We start from the raw sequence: 19,298 nt of genomic DNA, 5'->3' as shown, positions 1-19,298 counted from the left end.
TTGGGTGCAGGGAAAGAGGGGCAGGTCATTTTTACATGGTCTGGACCTGACCGCAAAGACACCTATCTGTGCCCTGGGCTGGGAGCTCAGGTCCTAGAAACGTGGGTTTGTTGGTTTGGATTTGGTTTAGGAGCTGCTGGGCTCACAGTGTTTGCTGTGAGTGCTGCAGAACAAGTCTGCACAGCCTTGCTGGGCTGTCCTCATGCCCTGCCTGTGGCCACAGGATGCGTTCATTGCTGAAAGCTGTCCAGCCTGCAGCGTCATCCTCACCGGCTGCCACTGAGGCCTCGCCTCTCCCTTTTGTCTTTCCTGCACCCGCTGAGGGCAGCTGCTGCCACAGCCACCTCCGTTGCTACTGGACCTGGACCAGCACAGTCCACAGCTCCCAGAACTTCATTTCTGCTTGAGACTCTTGAGATGCTGTTTCAACTGAAGGTAGTGGGATGCAGCCCCTTCCCTTAATGCTGGTCTTGGGAGTAAAGGGATAAACATCTCTCTGTAGCAGCTGCCTGATGCCCTGAGCAGATGGGGGCGCTGTGGTCTGGCAAGGACTGCACAGAGCTCTGCTGATGCTGCAAGAGCCTGTGCAGATACAACTTGCTCTTTTCTCCCGCTCTCTTGTGGGCAGGAAACAGGGTTAGTGCTGTGGCTGCAGGGAACAGCCATGAGCTGCAGGGAGCAGCACACAGCCACTGTCCCGTGGACTGGCTGCCGCTTCCTGGGACACCCTGAGAGGAGGTGGCTGACAGCACCAACACTTGGGTGCTGTGGCGGGGGCATTGTTGGGCTTCCTTCTGCTGTAAGCTCTTACCAGCTTAAAAAGCATTTTCCTGGGAGGGTAGTGAGCAGCTGTGCTCAGCACAGCATGTCCATGGCTCTCAGGCTCTGGGAGAATGCTGGAGGCTTCAAGGCACTAGTCAGAGGTGTGTATGGGCCACATCCTGGCCTTGGCCTCGGGGGTGCCAGGCTGTGGGAGCTGTCCAGGCTCCCTATCACTGACACTGTTGGGAACACAGGATGAGTGAAGGGGCTGTGCAGCAGCCACAGTGCCTCCTTTGTGGCACTGCCCACTGCACTCCCTGTCCTGCCTTTCTTCCTGCACCAGGGGCAGCTTATTACAGAGATAAAAACATTTAACAGAAAATCAGAGATGCCCAGAGTCTTTATTCCTCTTGAGCGTCACCTTCTTGCTGCAGTTGCTTCTCTGGATGCCCACAACCCTTTGTGCACCCATCCCTGGGCAGTAAACCACTCTGACAGCTCAAGCCCTTGACTTTTGTCGATTCCCTCAGTGTCCTGAGTCCCCATCCAGGTTCCCAGGCAGCAGTGCAGAATTTACCTCCAGAACCTGGCCTGCGCAGCTCTGCTGTGTGCTGGTGCAGTGCTTGCTGGCACTGCATGTGGTGGGGGTTCTGACCAGGGTGGCATGATGCCTGTGACTGGTTCATGGCTGCAGTTTAAGTAACGATTTTTATTTTTCAGTGGTATTTTCTTCCCTGCCGTGGCTCTTGCCCCTGGTGCTGTGACTACATATGTCTGCAGGGACCTTGCCTGGCTCCACCAGGACAGCACAGAGCTATGTGATCAGCTGTAAGCTCCTCACCACTGTGGCAGCAAGAGACCAGCAAGTACAGAGTGGCTCTTTGAAGGTTTGATCTGGTTCCTATAGAAACTGGAGGTTGCCTGGTGCTGGTGCCAGCAGCCAGTGGTGCTCCCTGGGGAGCCGGACAGCTGGGGACGGGCAGCCAAGGCTGCTGCTGCCTTTGCACATGCCTTGCAGACCCCTCTGCTTCCCCTCCTGCTCCTCCCCCTCAGCAGGGCTGTGCTAAGCCCCACTGGGGCTCTGCATCCCTCTTCAGCTGTGAGGGGCTCTCTGGGTCCTTGGGCTGGTCCCTGCTCTGGCAGCACTGGATGGGACACGAGACTTGCTCCTGCTGGGTACTGGATTGCTGCACAATTCTGCTGCTGCTTCTGTGGTCTCTGTGGTTAACACCTCTGCAGTTGCCCTCCTTACCAAAAATCACCACTAGGGAAGCCTGAAAACCTAAAAGGATGTCCTGGGAGGCAACCCTGACCTGGTCAATGCTCTGGTGGGGGATAGTCTGGGGTGATGTGTCCCATCATCTCCTGAGGCGCCACTGCGTAGTGCTGTGGACTGTGCCAGCATGGGCAGGAGGTGAGTGTGTTTGTGCCCCATCTCTGAGGGATGTCCTGGTCTCCCCTGGGTGCTGGAGCATCTCCTGTCCTTCCCAGCAGCAGCAACCTGCAGACCTGCTGAGCCCCTCCGCCTGGCCTGCCCCACTTTGTGATTGCTCCGGAAGGCTGATGGCAGCCCGCTGCAAACTACCTCATCTCCAGAGCAGAGGCCAAGTGTTAGCGCTGGTGCAGAGCCAGGGCAGCTCCCAGGAGTGCTATGCTCCTGCCTTCCTTCCTGTGCCCTGCTCCGGGGCTGCACCTGCGGCTCGCTGCTGCCCAGGCACCAGCCGGGCTGGCTCTGCACAGGGCTGCTGCAGTTGCCCCAAAGAGCCCTTGCCAAGGATGAGCCCTCCTGAGTGTCTTGTCCCTTGGAGCACATGTCAGCCAAGCAGCTCTGCTGAGCCAGAGCCTGAGCCTGTCCCTGGCCAAGCTGGCAGCAGGAGGCTTCTTCCCCCTGCCCTCACTGCTGCTGGGTTTGTTCGTGCTGGCAGCAGCTTGGTGGTGCTCCTGGCCAGGGCCAAGTGCTGGGGAGAGGAGCTGTGGGCTGGGCCCCGTGGCCTCCTTTCCACTGATGCCTGAAGATGGCAGGGATATTTTAGGAGGATGTGACAACACTATACTCCTGTGTTTTCACCCCCTTCCTACCTGCCTGCTGTGAGAGCACAGCTCCACAGGACAGGCTTTAGTGGTGAGACCAAGCAATTCAGTGATTCTGTGATGCTGGCTCCTGCAGTGTCAGCCTGGCCAGGTGCAATGGGAACAGCATGTGCTGCCTCCTTCTCTGGGAGCTGAACAGCTCTGTCCCCCAGCTCAGGCTGTCCACAGGAGCCTCCTGGGATGCCTGGAGGGTGCTGAGGCTCATATGCCGGTGCTTCCCCCTTGCTCTGGCCCGCCAGTGCTGTGGCTGTGGGAGTTTGAGCCGCTATGCTGCGATGCAGCCTTATACTGTCTGGAGCCCAAGGGCTGCTCCCTCCTGAGCCCAGGAACTGAAGGTCCCCACAGCACAGCTGCTGTGGGCACTTGCTGGGCTTTGCCCAGGGAGGGGCTTCTGTTTGCAGGGATGAACTGGATTCAGATTCAACCTGTGTGTCCCCCTGGCACTGCCTGGCCCCCTCATCCAGTCCCTGATGGGACCACCCCTCTCCTAGCATGGGGCTTGCAGGACCTGCTGGCTTGGGGTTTGCCAGAGCTGTCAGAGGGGCATTAAAGGCAGCCCCCCACGTGCCTGCAAAGAGTGGGGGGAACCACCGCTTCACCCCTTGGAGAAGGGTCAGGGAGCATGCTGTGGCCCCAGCCTTTGCCAGCCCCGCGCTCCCCTGCCTCATCCCTGCTGCCTGCCCTTGGGCTGGCATCCCGGGCCCGGGCCTGGCACGGCGTAGAGGGGCTGGCTGGGGGCCGGGCCGCTCCCCCACTCCTTCCTAGCAGCCGAGGAGTTAAAAACTCAGCCCTTGTGATGAATATTTAACAGCAGAGCACAGGCTGGAGCGGAGGATTTCCCGGGCTGCCTGGGCGCTGGCAGCACTGCCTCCCGCCCCAGCCCCGCCGCCTGCCCGGGTGCACTGCGGAGGAGGACGAGGACGGACCGTGGCGGAGGGGCCTCTGCCCGCTGCTGCCGTCCCTGTGCCGGCATGGGGCCGCGGGAGCTGGCCCTAACTTTTCTGACTTTGCCTCTCGTCGTGCGGGCGGCCGCGGGAGGTGAGATGCACCCGGTCCCCTCCGGGGCGGCTGGAGGGGATGGGCGGCTGTGGGGTGCAGGGCAGAGGGTACCTGTAACAGCCCCATTTGTTCCTTTCCCCTGGCCCAAGGGGGAGGACGTGGGGCAGGGGTGCTGGGGACAGGGACTGGAGGATCTGGTCCTGCACCGTGTCCTGCACTCCCACCATCCAACCCCCCCTCCCCCCCCCTCCCGCCCCGGCTGATGTCCCGCTGTGCTGCCGGGCTCAGGGAGGTCTCAGCCCGCCTGGGGCTGTCTGTCCTGGCAGGAAGTAAGTATTCAGGCTCGTGTCCCCTTGGGGCATGTGGGTGTTGGGCTTCAGCCTATCTGCCCCACTGATAACCCTGAAACACCCTGGAGGATAAAGCTTTTGTGCAAAGCCATGCTGCTGTGCCGGGGCTGAGGCTGAGGTGGGGGGTGCTCACCTGCGTTTGGGCTGGGCTGGCATCAGCTAGCGCTGCCCTGGCTCCTGCCACAGGATGCTCGTGGTCTGCCGAGGGCTGATGTGGATCCAAGGGGCTCCCAGCAGCTCAACTTCTCTCTGGACAGGAAAGAAAGCTGAAGGTCCCTGTCCTGGGCACCCTCTGAGTCCTGCACCATCCTCCTCCCAGCTCTCTTCTGGGGCTGGAGACTTCTGTAGCGCTGTAGCCAGGGTTTCTCTGTGGTGCTGCAGGCAGGGCAGGTGGAGGCAGACAGGGCTGCCTGAGTCCTGGCAGCTCAAGTGGCTGTGGCTTGGCTTGCCTGCGGCCAGCTCCCTGGCATAGCCCCGCGACCATCACTGGGGACTGCTTGGATGGGCTGGCACTGCGTGTCCCCGTGCCTCCTGCCAGGAGCAGGCTGGGGAACTGACATGCTGGTAGCCCCAGGTGGATGTGCAGTCAGCAGGAGCAGATCTCCAGCATCCGCTCAGCATCCCTGTGTCTGCTGCACTGGCGCTCAGCAGCGAGCGTGGAGCCCCTGCAGCCGCCCCGGCGCAGGCAGCAGCGCTGGTGGGAGTTCAGCAGCTCCAACTGAGGTGGCCCTGAGCAACAAAGCAACGTGGGCACAAGGCTTTCCACCCCCCTGCCACCTCTTGCCTGCTGCAGCCACCTGCTGCTGCCAGCCCCCCTGCAAGGAGGCACCTGGGAGAGCTGCGGCAGCCCCCAACCCCCTTCCTCCTGGTCTCTGGTGCTGCTGGACGTGGGTGAGGTGCCTGGTGTAGGGTGAGGGGCGGCCTCGGTTCCCCAGGAGGTGTAAGTGGGGGACAACCCTGCGGCAGCCGGGGAAGGAGCCCCCACAAGCAGAGAGATTTGGCTGCCTTGAAGCAGAGCAGAGTGATACTGAGGGAGGTTTCCCTGGGAGCAGCCGGGGGAGGCAGGGAGGGTGTGAAAACACCAGCACCAAGAATAACTGGGATGAGCATAAGCGCCAGCGGGACCCCTGCCTGCTGTCACGGGGCTGGGCATGGCCACAGCTGGGTTTGGGGAGGTGGTGCCTGACACCATCACCCCCCTGAGCTCTCCTCTCTCCTGCAGGGCAGTGGTGTTATGACTCACAGGACCCCAAATGCGGTGAGTGATGCCACCTACAGGGTAGGGGTGTCCGGGCTGTGTGGGGCTCACATCCCCACATCTCCTCCAGGCTGGGGGCACCTTGGGCAGCACCAGTAGTGCAGCAGAGTGTGACTTGGGGAGGGTTGAATTCACCTCCATCACACCAAGATGGGAACACTTAGAGGAGCTTTGTTTTTCGGAGTGCTGGCCTAAAGGCTGGAGACAAGTGCCGGAGCTCCTTGGAGCAGCTTGGCCCTGGCCTCCTGCCCTAGCCAAATCCGGGTGCTCCAGGGCCAGCACCAGCTTCCCCCCCCCCCTCCTCCTTTCACCTGAAGCAAATAAAATCCTGGATTTAAAATATGCCATTACCAACTCCAGCGAGGCACAGGCATTGAGGAGGCCATAGGGCACAGGGGCCCAGCTTCAGGAGGGATGGCTCAGGGCAGGCAGTGCCTCTGCGCTGGGGAAGGGAAGCATGGCTGGGGGCACTTTGTATCAAAGCATGTAAATAGCTTGTAAAAGGTTAATTAGGGATCAACAGAACTTAATCAGCTGTTACAGCTGAAGTGTTTTATAGCTGTTGGGTTTACATGCCCCGTGCCCAGTGGCTGTGGCTGGTGAGCGGGAAGGGCCAGCACCGCTCACCAATGCCTGGTGTTACCGGCTGTGAACGTCAGCAGGCCGGCGGCCAGGGCAGCTTCTGCAAGGCACTGCGGCCGGCGGGAAGCGGCTGGGGCAGCGTGCAGCCGGCATGTGCACATGGCAGGGCTGCAGGGAATGGCCCCTTAATGAAGACGTGGGGTAATTTGCGGGGCCGCCCTGCAGCACCATGCCTGGGAGCTGGTGGAGCACGGCACAGCCAGGCTGCAGCTCTGGGAGCTGGTGGAGCACGGCACAGCCAGGCTGCAGCTCACAGGGTTTCCAGGTAAAAAACTGCCTAGAATAATGAGGGAAAAAGAGAAGGAGACAGGACTGAGCCCAGTGCAGGAGGTGTGTCTGTGGTTTTCTCTGCTTAAGAAGGAGATAGGGAACTGTGAGAGCTGAACCATGGGGTGCTGCTGGGGGAACAGCCTCCCCCAGATCCTGGCTGTAGGAGTTATGGGGGATAATGATGTGTGAATCAACCAGTGGTAAAACCCAAACCACATGTTCTGTGAAAAGGCCTTAAGTCCTCTGTCCTCCTTTCTCAAGCAGCTCCTGCCTGTCTTTCCCTCCCAGGGGCTGTATGGAGTAGTTTACTCCCTCTGTGTAGAGCAACTCTGCCCAGCCCTGGTGTGAGCTCTGGCCTGGGGGCCACAGGGGGCCAAGGGACAGTGCAGCCTCTCTGATGGAGGGTTTGCTTGCAGTGATGGGCAGAGGGGACTAGGAGAAAAGCCAGCCCTTCACCAGTGACAGTGTGGAGGGACAGACACGACTGCCATGTTAAATGTAGACCCTGGCCCCGTAAGGATCTCCAGCTGAATTAAGCCCCCGCTCATCAATAGGGAGGAAGGACAGGAGAGCAGCTCCTGTGGGATGTAGTCAAGGACAGCAGACCCAGCCTTGTGTTCCCCCTGGGAGTGACAGTGGCCTGGGGTTGGTGGCTGCTCACAGTGCTTCTGTTCCTCTGCAGGTCCCAGCCACTGGAAGGAGCTGAAAGCCACATGCGGCGGCAACAAGCAGTCCCCTGTGAACATCGACAGGCGCTGGCTGCAGCGGGACAGGCGCCTCGGGGACATCCTCTTTGAGGGCTACGACCAGGCTCCCCCAGGCAAGTGGAGGCTGGCAAATGATGGGCACACAGGTGAGTGCTATGGCCAGGCACCGTCCCGGCCGGGGCTCAGCTCTGTCCCTGCTCCTGAGTGGAGGACAAGCCTAAGTGTGCCAGGGCCGTCCCCCATCCTGCCTTCATTCTGCTGCCCCTGCAGTGGTGCTGAGCCTGGCAAGTGAGTCGGTCTCTGAGCACATCACCATCAGCGGTGGGGGCCTCCCGGGCAGGTACCGTGCCCTGCAGCTCCACTTCCACTGGGGCAGCCCGGCACGGAACGGCTCCGAGCACACCCTGGATGGGCACCAGCTCCCTATGGAGGTAGGTGACAAAAGGCATCAATGGTGTGCTGCCCACGTCCTCGGTGTGATGGGAAGTGTCCCAGGTGGCCTCTGTGATGCTGTGCCTGCAGGTTTGGCTGTGGACTCTGTCTCCACAGCCTTGTGTTGATGGCTGCACAGGCCACCTGAGTAGCTAAAAAGCAGCTGGTGTGAGACTGGAGGTCTTTCTTTCCTGTGCGTGGGCCAAGCTGCGTGGCCAGGGGCACCCAGCAGGGTTGGGAGGGCTCTGTGTCCTGGTGGGGCTGTGTGCTGAGTCAGTGCCCGCAGCAGGAGCTGGAGAACACTGTGCCAAGTGTGCCGGGATCCTTCTGGGTGGAAGAGGCTCTGCACCTCTGAAATATTAATTATCCACCAGAAGAGGGCAAAATGTTTGTATTGTGGCTGGTGGGCACCCCGTGAATGCTGGCCCCCTTTCCCCACCCCTGTTAAAGCACCTGTGGTTCATTGGAGCACTCTGATCCTGCAGCAGCTGCCCCAGGGAAGCACCCATGGGACCCGGAGGGCTCTGCTGGGGGGTGGATGGCTCAGTGTCTGCCACCCAGCCTGGCCTGGGGCATCTGTGGGTGAGGGCTCTGCTGCTGAGGGGCCAGGCAGGGGTGACTGCCAATGCTTGGCCCCTCCATGCTTTCCTCAGCTGCACATTGTGCACATCAATGTCAAGTACCAGACGCTGGCAGAGGCAAAGGGGCATCCCAATGGGCTGGCAGTCCTTGGCTTCTTCTTCCAGGTGAGTCTAGGGGAGGGGCTCATGCTGCCAGTGGAGGGGACCCACCAGGAATCAACTGCTCACAGTGCAGCTGGGGGTGGGTTTGTGTGGCCCCCCTGAGGGAGTGAGGCAGTGTGGGAAGTCTGGGTTGAGACCAGGAGGTGGAGGGGAACCTCAGCAGTGAAAAGTGCCATGATCCCCCTGGCAGGTTCATGCAAGGGAGTCCTGATTGGGAGCCCATTGTTCCCATCACTGCTCCATAGTGACACAGGGCTGAGGCCGGCTCTGCCTGCAGATGCTGGGTGGTGAAGGATGACCCAGCTCTGCCCTGCACATGCTCTGCCCTGCCCTAGCTGCTTACCCTTCCCTTCCACAGGTCTCCGAAACCCCTAACACCAACTACAACACCATTGTGGTGGGGCTGAGGAATGTTTCCCATGCTGGTGAGTCACCTCAGCCCCAGAGCACAGGCAGAAAGAAGAGAGACCCCAGTGTGGGAGGGCAGGGGTGCAGCGGGGCTTTGGGTAGGAGGGACCTGCTGGTCTGTGGGGCCACCTGGCTGTGGGGAAACTGATGGGGGTGGATCTGGTGTCCCCCCAGTGTCTCTGGCACAGAGTGGGCTGAGTGGCCGTGTCTCTGCCCACAGGGGACTCCGTAGATCTGGCCTCCACGTTCCGGCTGAGCACGCTGCTGCCAGACGGCAGCCGGCTGTCCGGCTACTACCGCTACCAGGGCTCCCTCACCACCCCCGACTGCAGCGAGGCCGTCATCTGGACTGTCTTCGAGGAGCCAGTGGAGATTGGTCGGGATCAGGTACTGGTGTGCACTGCCCCTTTCCTTGTGTTTCACCTGACCCCTAAGCAGGGAAAGTCATCTCTGCATTAACCTTGCCAGTAACCTGGCCATTAATTAATTTTATGAGGGTTAAGTAACGGAGCTGTAGCCACCTGCCAGCAGGGAGAAATCCCATCTCACCCAGCCCTGATGCTCAGAAAGGGACATGGGAGCCAACCCATTGGAGCTCAGAAGAGGTTCTATACAGATGAGTTTCTCTTCTGCTGCCCAAGTATCTTAGGCAGATGTGTTTCCTTGAGGCTGTCGTAGGCCAGCTGCTCTTAAAGTGCTTAGCACAGGCAGTGAAACATGATTACCTCCTTCAAACCTCAAGAGCCCATCCCTGGACGTCCCTCTGGGTCTGGTTTTGGGTGATCAGTGAGGGGTGGCAGGAGGACAACCACCAGCATGGGGCCATGCCATGGCTCCTGTGCCTTCAGCCGTGAGGCAGCATGGAAGGGGGCTCACAAGATGCCCACCCTGTCTCTCCCCTGCGCAGCTGCAGGTGTTCTTCAGCAGCCTCCACTTCCCGGCCGCCGGTTCCACGCTCCTAAAAATGACCAACAACTTCCGCCCGCCGCAGCCGCTGCGCAGCCGGAAGGTGTTTGCCTCGCGGGCAGCCACGGCCAGCAGCACAGCCCTGGCCCCAGCCTGCTGCCAGCTCCTCTCCCCTCTGCTCCTGCTCGCCCTGACTGGCCTCTTCTCACCAGCCCCGTAGCATCCGGCCCTCACCCGCCTCTACAGGAGCGTCCCCCTGCTGCAGCGGGGATGGGTGACAACACCTCTGGTTCACTGGTAAATGGGAAGGAAAAAAACCCAACCCAAAAAGCAGCACGGTGGGATTGCATCTGGATGAAGGCTTCACAACGCTGCATCTCTGCAGAGGTCAGTCTCTGCCAGCCCAGCCCCTCTGTGCTGTTCTTGTGGCCCCGTGCTGGCTCCCCAGGGGGAGGATGTGCAGAGCTGGAATAAAGCAGAGGGCCTTGTTGGTGGCTGCAGGTCGCTGCCTCTCTGGCTGCGTGTCCCTTTGGCATGGCTGGGTGTGTGGCACAGGGGAGCTGAGGGACGATGTCTGGGTGGCATTTGGGGGATAGTGGGTTTGTGCACAGTGGCACGGGCAGGTGTGAGAACACCCCCCTATCCTCCCTCTGCTCCAGCTCTCCAGGGCCACATCATGGGCCTGTATGTGGCACAGGGTCTGTGCAGTCCCCGTGCTTGCAGACGCTGCCCTGTTGCTTTCCCCCGGGTTGGGGCTGGCTGATGGAGTGACAGGGGGAACAGAGCACCCCTCCGTGCCCTGGGGCAGGGTGCAGGGAACAAAGGCTCTTTCCACAGAGCTAATTTTACACTGACTGGAATAGCTGCAGCTGCCAGCACGGCTGCTGGATAAGGAGGCAGGGGCAGAACCTGGGCCTGGTCATATGGGGTGGCCGCTAATTAATGTGCTGAAGCTCCAGGCATGTTCCCGTCTCCTCCTGAATTATGAGCTTAAGAGCTCAGCTTCTCATCTGCGAGCAGGGTGGGCTGAGGCTTTCATCACAGTTGGGGCACAGTCCTGCCAGGGCAGGGCTTCAGCCCCTCCAGCTTACGGAGTGGCTGTGGCATCCCCCCGGGCAGGGGTTCTGAGCATCCTCCTGCGTGCCGCCAGCAGCAGGGACGAGGCACCTCCAGGGGAGCTGCCCCATGATACCCAGGCCCCTGCGGGTGCTGGGGCGCTGTGCCCCTCCGCCGGAGCTCAGGGCTGGGGCCTCGGAGCAGCTGCCCTGGTCTGGGGAGGGGAGGGCAGAGCCGGTGCCCCGGCGCTGCTGGATGCCGAGCACGGGCTGCCGCAGCCGCTGCCCCCGCGCGGGCTCCAGCTCCCGCTGTAAGGAGCTCGGTGCGGACAGCAGTGCGGGGGCTCAGGCCAGGGCCAGCCGAGGGGCGCGGGGCTGTGATCGTCCCGAGGGTCCCGCATCGCGTCCCGCGGGACGCCCTCACGCGCGGCTGTCGTGGCGCTGCGGCGGCCGCCAGGGGGCGCTCGCCTCCCGCCTACGGGCTGCGCGCGCGCCGCTGTGCCCCCGTGTCCCTGTGCCCCCCGGCTGTGTCGCTGCCCCCCGTGTCCCCCGTGTCCCTGTGCCTCCCGTGTCCCTGTGCCCCCCGGCTGTGTCGCTGTCCCCCGTGTCCTCCGTGTCCCTGTGCCCCCCGTGTCCCTGTGCCCCTCGGCTGTGTCGCTGCCCCCCGTGTCCCTGTGCCCCCCGGCTGTGTCGCTGCCCACCGTGTTCCCCGTGTCCCTGTGCCCCCCGGCTGTGTCGCTGTCCCCCGTGTCCCCCGTGTCCCCGTGCCCCCTGGCTGTGTCGCTGCCCCCCGTGTCCCCCGTGTCCCTGTGCCCCCCGTGTCCCTGTGCCCCCCGGCTGTGTTGCTGTCCCCCGTGTCCCCCGTGTCCCTGTGCCCCCCGGCTGTGTCGCTGCCCCCCGTGTCCCCCGTGTCCCTGTGCCCCCCGGCTGTGTTGCTGTCCCCCGTTTCCCCCGTGTCCCTGTGCCCCCCGTGTCCCTGTGCCCCCCAGCTGTGTTGCTGTCCCCCGTGTCCCTGTGCCTCCCGTGTCCCTGTGCCCCCCGGCTGTGTCGCTACCCCCCGTGTCCCCCGTGTCCCAGTGCCCCCCGGCTGTGTCACTGCCCCCTGTGCCCCCCGTGTCCCTGTGCCCCCCGTGTCCCTGTGCCCCCCGTGTCCCTGTGCCTGCCCTCTTCATCCCCTCCTGTGTCCTCTGTTCCCCCCATGTCCCGTCATGTCTCCCTGTGCCCTTTATTCCCCGCTGTCTCCCCATGTTGTCTGCACTGTCTGTGCCCCCGTGTCCATCCCTGTTCCACCACTCTCCCTGTGCCCCCTACTCAGGTGTGGCACAGCCTATGTCTCCTTCCAGTCCAGCACCAGGCCAGGGCGTGAGTGGCAGCAGGCTGGACATTGGCTGCCCATGGAGGGCACAGGACTGTGGCTCACCAAGGTCAGGCTGAGCTCGAGAGGCCTGGCAGGAGCCCCAAGAGCAGACACTCCTATGCTCAAGGTGCCTTTCCTCTGAGGGAATCATTCTGACCAGCCAAGGTGCCCCTGGCAGAGGACAGTGGTGGCACCAGGCTGGGTCTGTCGGCTGAGGCTCTTCAGTACAGTTGGACAGCAAAACTTCCCCAAGATCTCAGCACACACTGTGCAGCTTGCTGGGACCCCAAACCTGCTGGGGCCCCAAGCCTGGGAAGGTGCTGTGCCTCCTCCCAGGAACACTGGGCTGCCCGGGCTGCTTAGCAAAAGGACGTGGAATTTCCCCACCCGTCCAAGAGCCACTGGTGAAGTGAGGCTGAGAAATGGCTTTTCCCGCCCGCTGCCCGGCCCGGGGCAGCCTCTGTGTGACACGTGCTGGAACGTTGGTGCTGAGAAAGTGGCGCGAACTGGGGCTATTCCTGGCTCCCAGCTGGTGTTTGGCAGAAGCAGCCTCTTGTTTCAGCTGAGCTGTAATTTTAGTGCAGGCTGTTCCTGAGCAGGGGGCTGCGGTCACCGCAGCTGCTGGCTCAGCTGGGGGCTGCTGATGTGTGTCAGCACCCCTTGCCCATGGCTGGCCTAGGATGCTCAGCCCAAAGTGCTTAAAACATGGCAGAAATGCTTAAACCTGCTGTTCCTCTTTCTGCCATGGCCTCAGAGGAAGGGGGAAAGGCTGAGGCTCTGCTGCAGCTGGGGCTGGTGGTGTATGCCCAGGTTGAAGAGGCTGCTGGTGAGGGTGGCACTGGCCGAGGTGCAAGATCCAGCTCTGGGGTGCACCCTGTGGTCCTCTCCAGCCCCTGCACTGCTGCCAAAGCCATGGCAGTGTCACAGCTCACCCCAGCAGGCTGTGGTGGGGAAGAAAGCCAAATTTGGCTTACCATTCTCCCTCACTGGCTTAGTCAAACTCTCCTGTTCCTTCCTGAGGGCTCAGCAAGGACCATGGCAGCCACTTCCATGACACTATCAGCCCCCATTGCCACTGCCACACCGTCATCCTGCCACCAGCTCTCCTTACATACACATTTCTTAACGTTAAACTGAAAAGCCCCAATCTGAAGAGTCCTAACAAGGCCTGAAATGTAATGACCGTGTTTCTCCAAACAGGCACTACCAGCCCTGTGACAAAACCTCCCCATCAGCACACCTGCCTGGGCAGACATGTCTGTTTACACCAAGTGTGGACAGAAAACAAGTGTGTTTGGTCCCTAGACCAGAGCTGAAGCTCTGCTGGGAGTTTTATTTTATCATGCTGAGCTTGAGATGATAAATATTTTGTACCAGCTGAAAGGTGTTTGCTTTTGAGATGGTTCTGCTTATTTACAATCTGTTTACAAGCCCAGGCATTTCTCTTTGGGGTTGTTTACCTCTCCCTGGGCTGTGGCTGGGTTTAGCACACACCTAAATCAGCCCCCTGCGAGGTGCCCGGCCGCCCCTGCGGTGCCTTCCTGCCGGCTGCCAGCTGCGTGCCGTGGCGGTTGCTGTTTTGACAGAGCTATGCAAATGCTCTCATCACAAGTCAGCTTGATTGCTCAAGTCGTGTTTTCGACTACACCAGCCTCAAACATTTATTTATTTCATTTGTTTTATTACTTTTTAATTGCAGGGCACTAAGCCCTGGCCTGGGTTCTCTGGCTGTCCCCAGCTGAGGCTTTGAGCTGGGCTGCCCAGGGACTATTTGATAGTGTTTTATAAACAATACTTTTTTGTAATGATTTATAACCTACATTTTCTTTTCCCAGCTTTGGGGAAATCTGCACCAGACTGTGGGGATGTGGAGGCTGCCCTGTGCATCTTGCAGTCGGTCAGACTAGCAGACAGGCCCAGGTCAGGGGCTGCCTGGCAGGAGGCAGGTTAGTTTAATTTAGTTAATGAGAGAGGATTCAGGATGACCTGGTAGTGGAGTGGCAGCAGGAAGACCTGGACTGGTCCTGCCACTGGCACAAGGGGGCAAAGCCATGAGCTGAGTAATGTCAGGGTCAGCCCTGACCCAAATCCTGTGTGTGGGCTCAGCAGTGGCCGACCTGAGGGACCTGGGTGCACAAGGATTGTTGGGGAGCTGGGTACACACACATGCAGCATCTGGGATACTGCACAGTGAGCTAGGGACCCCTCTGCCAGGCAAGACTCTGCCAGGGATAACCCTGCCAGGGACCAGAGACAGGAGCTACGACCCCAGGCTGGGGACAGACACTCTGCCATGGCACACATCTCCACTAGCCTCAGCACCAGCCCACAGTGGGTCCTTAGTGTTCCCCCTGACCCATACTCCCAACTTTGGGCAGCTTTGGGCTGCCCCAAAGCCTATCGCTCTGCTGTGGCAGCTGCTGGGCCTCCACGACGATAACCTGGCAAGCCAGGGGCAAAGCTCACTGCAGCAGAGAGCCAGCAACCGTCTTGGGGCTGAGCTGCCTCGGGGCTCAGCTGTGTGGCACTCACTGGGCTTCACACGTCAGCACACACTGGAGACGGTTTCGCTTCCTTTTTTTGGGCCCCCTTTCGAGTTTGTGATTGGAGACTGTGGCAGGCGAGGAGTAAATTTAGCCGGGGCTGTCCCGTGGCTGCACAGCTGCAGGGCAGCGCTGCCGGCGGCTGGCGTGGCACAGCCTGGGCCCTGCACGGCCCTTCCCCACGCCCTTCAGAGAGGGGGGATGTTGGGATGCGGGGCAGAAGCCACCAGCCGTGTTGGGGGCTGCACTCCCCCAGGTCAGGCAGGGCAGAGGCCGTTAGGTATTGCCTGAGATGGGCAGAGCCGAGGCGGGGGACTCGTGCTGTCCTCCCACGGCCACCCGACAGGGTCTGCCTCTCCCCGCTCCCCTCAGCCTGAGCTGTGCCTATTCTTGGTGCTGGTTGTTGCTTTCGAGTTTCAGCCCTGCTGCCTCCAGGAACGGCTGCAGCTGCTGCGGGATGCCCCTGGCCCCAGTGCCTGTGCCACGTCGCCCGTGGCTCTCCAGACAAGCTGTTTCATCAGCATCGCTGCACTCCCCCCACACCCCCACAGACAGAGACCCCCAGTCGTCCTGGCACGAGATGCTGGGGCTTGCTGTGGCCTGGGGAAAGCAGCGGTGTGCAACAAAAGAAAGCAAGCCCAGGATGGAGTCTGGGGACAAAGCTGGCAGGAGCTGGTCCCCATGGAGGGGCTTCAGCACAGGCCCCTCCAAGTCCCAGGCCATGGGTGTGGGAGTTGCTTTTGCCCCAGGACAGGGTTTAGAGACAAGAGCAGAGCTCTGGGGCTGGGGACAGTGTTTTGGGACAAGGGGTTCAAGGGCTCTTGTGGCCCCACACCCCTCTGCCTCCATCCCTGCATCCCTCCCTGTGCTCTTGGCCATGATGCCCCTCCAAGCCCAAAATGCTGAAACCACGTGGGTTTGTTAAAGCCCCCACAGGCCTCACTGAGCCCTCGCTGGCAAACCTCAGCCTGGGAGCGCAGCGAGCCCCGGCGCTGCCGCAGCACCCACCACCTCTCTGCAGCTAATTAAAGCCTCCCTGAAGCATCTGATTTACTAAATTAGATCCCACTTGTTTTAAAATTAATGTTGAGCTGGGAAAACAGCAAAAAATAAGAGTGTTTAAAATTGCAGCAGAGGAGATGGGAGAGCGAGAGCTGCAGCTGGGCGGAGGCACGGCTTTCAGTCTCACTCAGCACATTTGCTCACCAGAAAACCCCTCCGAGGGGGCTGTGGGAGTGGAACAGGCTGTTTTTTCCCCCAGGCACTGCTTCCCTCCCCCCTCAGGGCTGGATCAGGCCATGCATGCCAGTGTGATTCTCAGCGGGGGTCTTCAGCCCCGTTAAAGGCTTGTTGTGGGTAACACTGTCTGGAATTAGGTGTGCTTCGGGCAGAGGGGCAGTATGGGAGCCCTGAGGGAGCCAGGGCCACTGATCTATAATTCAGGCCTTTCCTTGCCAGTTGTGACTAATAGAAAGGATTTACCAACATCTTTTAATCAATAATTGGTGACATTTCCTTCCCCTGGGATCAAGAGACAACACTGTGCTCTGCCCACCCAGAGGGAAGCTGAAGTGAGACCCTGGCTTGGGACCCAGCAGGACCTGCCCCAAACAGAGCCCATGTAAAGCTCAGGCTGGTTTCTTGTGACCAAGGGACAGGCTCTACCCGTGGCATGTTGAGATGGATTTTAAGCTCTGTGGAAAGGATTTTCCCCCCGGCCCCTTCCCCACCAGCCGCCTCCCCAAAGGTGTCAGCACAGCTCAAGCAGGGCCCTGTGTCACCCCAGGAAACTGCTGTTTCAGGGCACAATCTGACAGCTAATGGGATCAGTCCTTGCTGAGGTTTGAGCTTTGTCTCTGGAAAAGAAAAGTGAGCTTCCTTCCTGGCAGCAGGTCTTGGTCCTTGGGGCATTTCAGGCTGACAGAAGGCCAGGCAGACACTCTCCTGGGCAAAAGCCCTGGCAGCAGCATGAGGCTGGGGACAGGGCTGATGCAGGCAGGGCTTTTCCAGAGAACAACCTCACTTGAGTGTGGGAAGGAACTCAGCACCAGGGTGGAGGAGCTAGTTCTGTTTCTGCGACTGTGTGCCCAGCAGTGAGCTGGTATGGGCACATGCAGCTGTGCTGTGGGACCCTCTCCTCCTGGAGCTCCTTCTGCAGCCGCCAGGACCCTCTCTGCTGGCTTGGTACCACTGCAGCCTCTCTGCACAGGAAACTGTCTTAAAGCAGCTCATCTTGAAATACAGCAGGACAGACCTGTCCATGGTCCTTGGTTCCTTCCCTGGCTCAGGTGCAGACTGAGCATACTGTTACTGGCTCTTTCCCTAAGGCCAGCAGCAGCCCAGGGTGTTGCTCTCTGGCCTGGGCATAAGTTTGCTCTGTGGAGATGGGGTTTCCTGTGAAAACTCCTAAGCCTGTCCCCATACACATGGGCAGGGGCACTGGGACTGCCTCCAGTCCTCTGTGCAGGGTGTTGGGACAGGGGTTTATCCCATGCATTGGGCTATGTTTTGGCAAGGTCTCCCTTTGCCCAGATGAGGAGCAGGATGAAGTCAGAATAAAGCAAATAAAATTGTTCTGGAGCATGAGGTGCCTCTTGGTGGGATCCCTGCTGCCAGCTGAAAAGCAGGAGGGAAGGAGGACTGCAGCAGACCAGGGTACATGCCCATGGCTGCAGGATTACCAGGCAGTGAGAAAGAAACAGCAGCTGCAGACAGTCTCTCTGCTTGGCAAAAGATGAGATGGGCAGGAGATGGGGCCATCTGCACAGAGCCAGTGCAAGCTTGGCAGCAGTGTTTGGGTGGCCCTGGGATGCAGGGGACACAGACAGGGCAGAGGGCAGTGGGTCTGGGCACAGGGACATGGGTAAAGCACAGAGCAGGGAGGTGCTGCCTCCAGCAGCAATAGGGAGGGACAGGGATGCTGCTGCAGTCAGGAGCCTCAGGCTGGCACTGTACATGTGGAGTGCTGCACACCTTGAGGAAATAAGCTCTGGGAAAAGCACCTTCTCTGAGTAAACAGCAACATCTTCCCACCAGAACAGTCTTCTGAAACACTGTGTGGCTGTGAGGTCCCTGGCAGCACTGGCAGGCACAGGGTTTCTGTCACTAGCAGCACCAGTGCTTTGTTCAGGCCATCCCTGCCCACCCTGGCATGTCCATCTGAGAAAGGGATGGGTGAAAGAGCCTGAAATCCACTCAAAGATGTTCTTTGGTATTTGCTCTCCTGGCAGGTGTGGGGATGCTGCTGCAGTGCTGCTTTCCTGGGAGACTCTTCTCCCTTAGGTGTTTTACCAGAGAAGGGAAAATGCAGAGAGCAGAAACTGCCCCCCTTGGATCTTGTCTCATAGATTTTGAATTTGGCAGTTTTTTTACTTCATTTCCTGAGAAATCCTCAAGTAGTTGCTGAGTGATTGAGTAAAAAATGACATTAAAGTGCTATGGTGGGCACCTTCATCAGAGCTTCTTAGGGGGCAGGGAGGGAGGGATGGGTGGGATGGATGGATGAGTGGATGGAGGTGTTAGGTGGGTAGGATACATGGAGACATTGAAGTGAGTGGGACAGGGCAGAGACACTGGAATGGACATAACGGATGCAGCAGAGGAGGTGGCCATTGGTGCTGCACACAGTGGTGCTACCTCCTTGCTGGCTGTTAGGGGATTTGCCCCAAACTATGCCAACATGGAGAGTGCCCATCCCGCACTGAAGGTGCTGGCTGACTCCTAGCCTTCCTAGGCCAGCTGATTGTCAGCAGGAGGCAGAAAGTGAGAGTCCAGGTCCCTGGGATGGGCAAGGGGCTGCCCTGAGTGGGTCTCACTTCACCTCCCTGGGAGTTTTTCTTCTAGGATTCAAAGGTCCCTCACATCCTTCCTATGCCATGGTACCAGTACAGACTGGGCAATCAAAAGGGATTGAGAGCAGCCTTGTGGGGGAGGACTTGGGGATATCTGTAGATAAAAAGCTGTGCATGAGCCAGCAATGTGTGCCTGCACTCAGAAAGCCAGTTGTATCCAGCCAGCTCCTCAAGGGGATGTACAAGAAAAATGGGGCAAACTATTTAGCTTTAAGCTAAAGAAGGGTAGATTTGTATTAAATATAAGGAAGACATTTTTAACAATGAGGGTTGTGAAACTCTGGCCCAGGTTGCCCAGAGAGGTGGTGGATGCCCTGTTGCTGGAAACATTCAACATCTGCTGGACAGGGCTTTGAACAGCGTGATCTAGGTGAAGATGTCCATGGTCGTTATAGGAGGAGGTTTGGATTACATGATCTTTAAAGGTCCCTTCCAGCCCAGCCGTTCTATGATTCTGTGGCCCTAGAAGGTGTCTGCATGGCAACATAAAGCCTGCTCAGGCCCTGACAGCTTGGGGAGGGAGATGTGCTGGGGCTGTCCTCTCTTTGCCAAGAGGGCGTCTGCTCCCAGCTGCACACAGCACGGCTGGGTGGCCCCGTCCCCTGTCCCCAGGGTGGCTCCTGGCAGCTCTGATGGGTGGCAGTGGCAGAGCACTGGCATTCTTAGCATTGCTGTGGCTGCACCTGCCCTGTGTGCAGGGCCTCAGGGAAACCCCCTCAGGGCTGTGCCATGGATGGGGACAGGACCATGAGAGGCCCATACTGCTGTGGCACAGGGTGCAAGGGACGTGCTGGTGCATGTGCATGACTGGCAGCTACACCAACACCCTGACAAAGTCACGGCTGACCAGCAAAGGGACACAGCTGGTCATGGCCACACCAGAAGCCACATGTCGCTGCAAGGGACCTGGCACCCAGAAGCCAG

General features: G+C 59.7%; 1 protein-coding gene across 1 annotated transcript; it reads left to right on the top strand.

Annotated features, from left to right (window-relative positions):
• Positions 1 to 3,681: 3,681 nt before the first annotated feature.
• LOC104552791 (carbonic anhydrase 15) lies at positions 3,682 to 10,043 on the top strand. Its single transcript, XM_062009806.1, has 8 exons — positions 3,682 to 3,891; positions 5,425 to 5,460; positions 7,055 to 7,225; positions 7,350 to 7,510; positions 8,165 to 8,257; positions 8,613 to 8,679; positions 8,883 to 9,049; positions 9,570 to 10,043. Exons 1-8 carry the CDS (start codon positions 3,825 to 3,827, stop codon positions 9,786 to 9,788), a joined length of 981 nt encoding a protein of 326 aa, XP_061865790.1. The 5' UTR covers positions 3,682 to 3,824; the 3' UTR covers positions 9,789 to 10,043.
• Positions 10,044 to 19,298: the final 9,255 nt, after the last annotated feature.

This window comes from Colius striatus, chromosome 17, assembly GCF_028858725.1.
Source record: "Colius striatus isolate bColStr4 chromosome 17, bColStr4.1.hap1, whole genome shotgun sequence".
NCBI lineage: Eukaryota > Metazoa > Chordata > Aves > Coliiformes > Coliidae > Colius > Colius striatus.
This window is presented reverse-complemented; position numbering and strand designations above follow the sequence as displayed.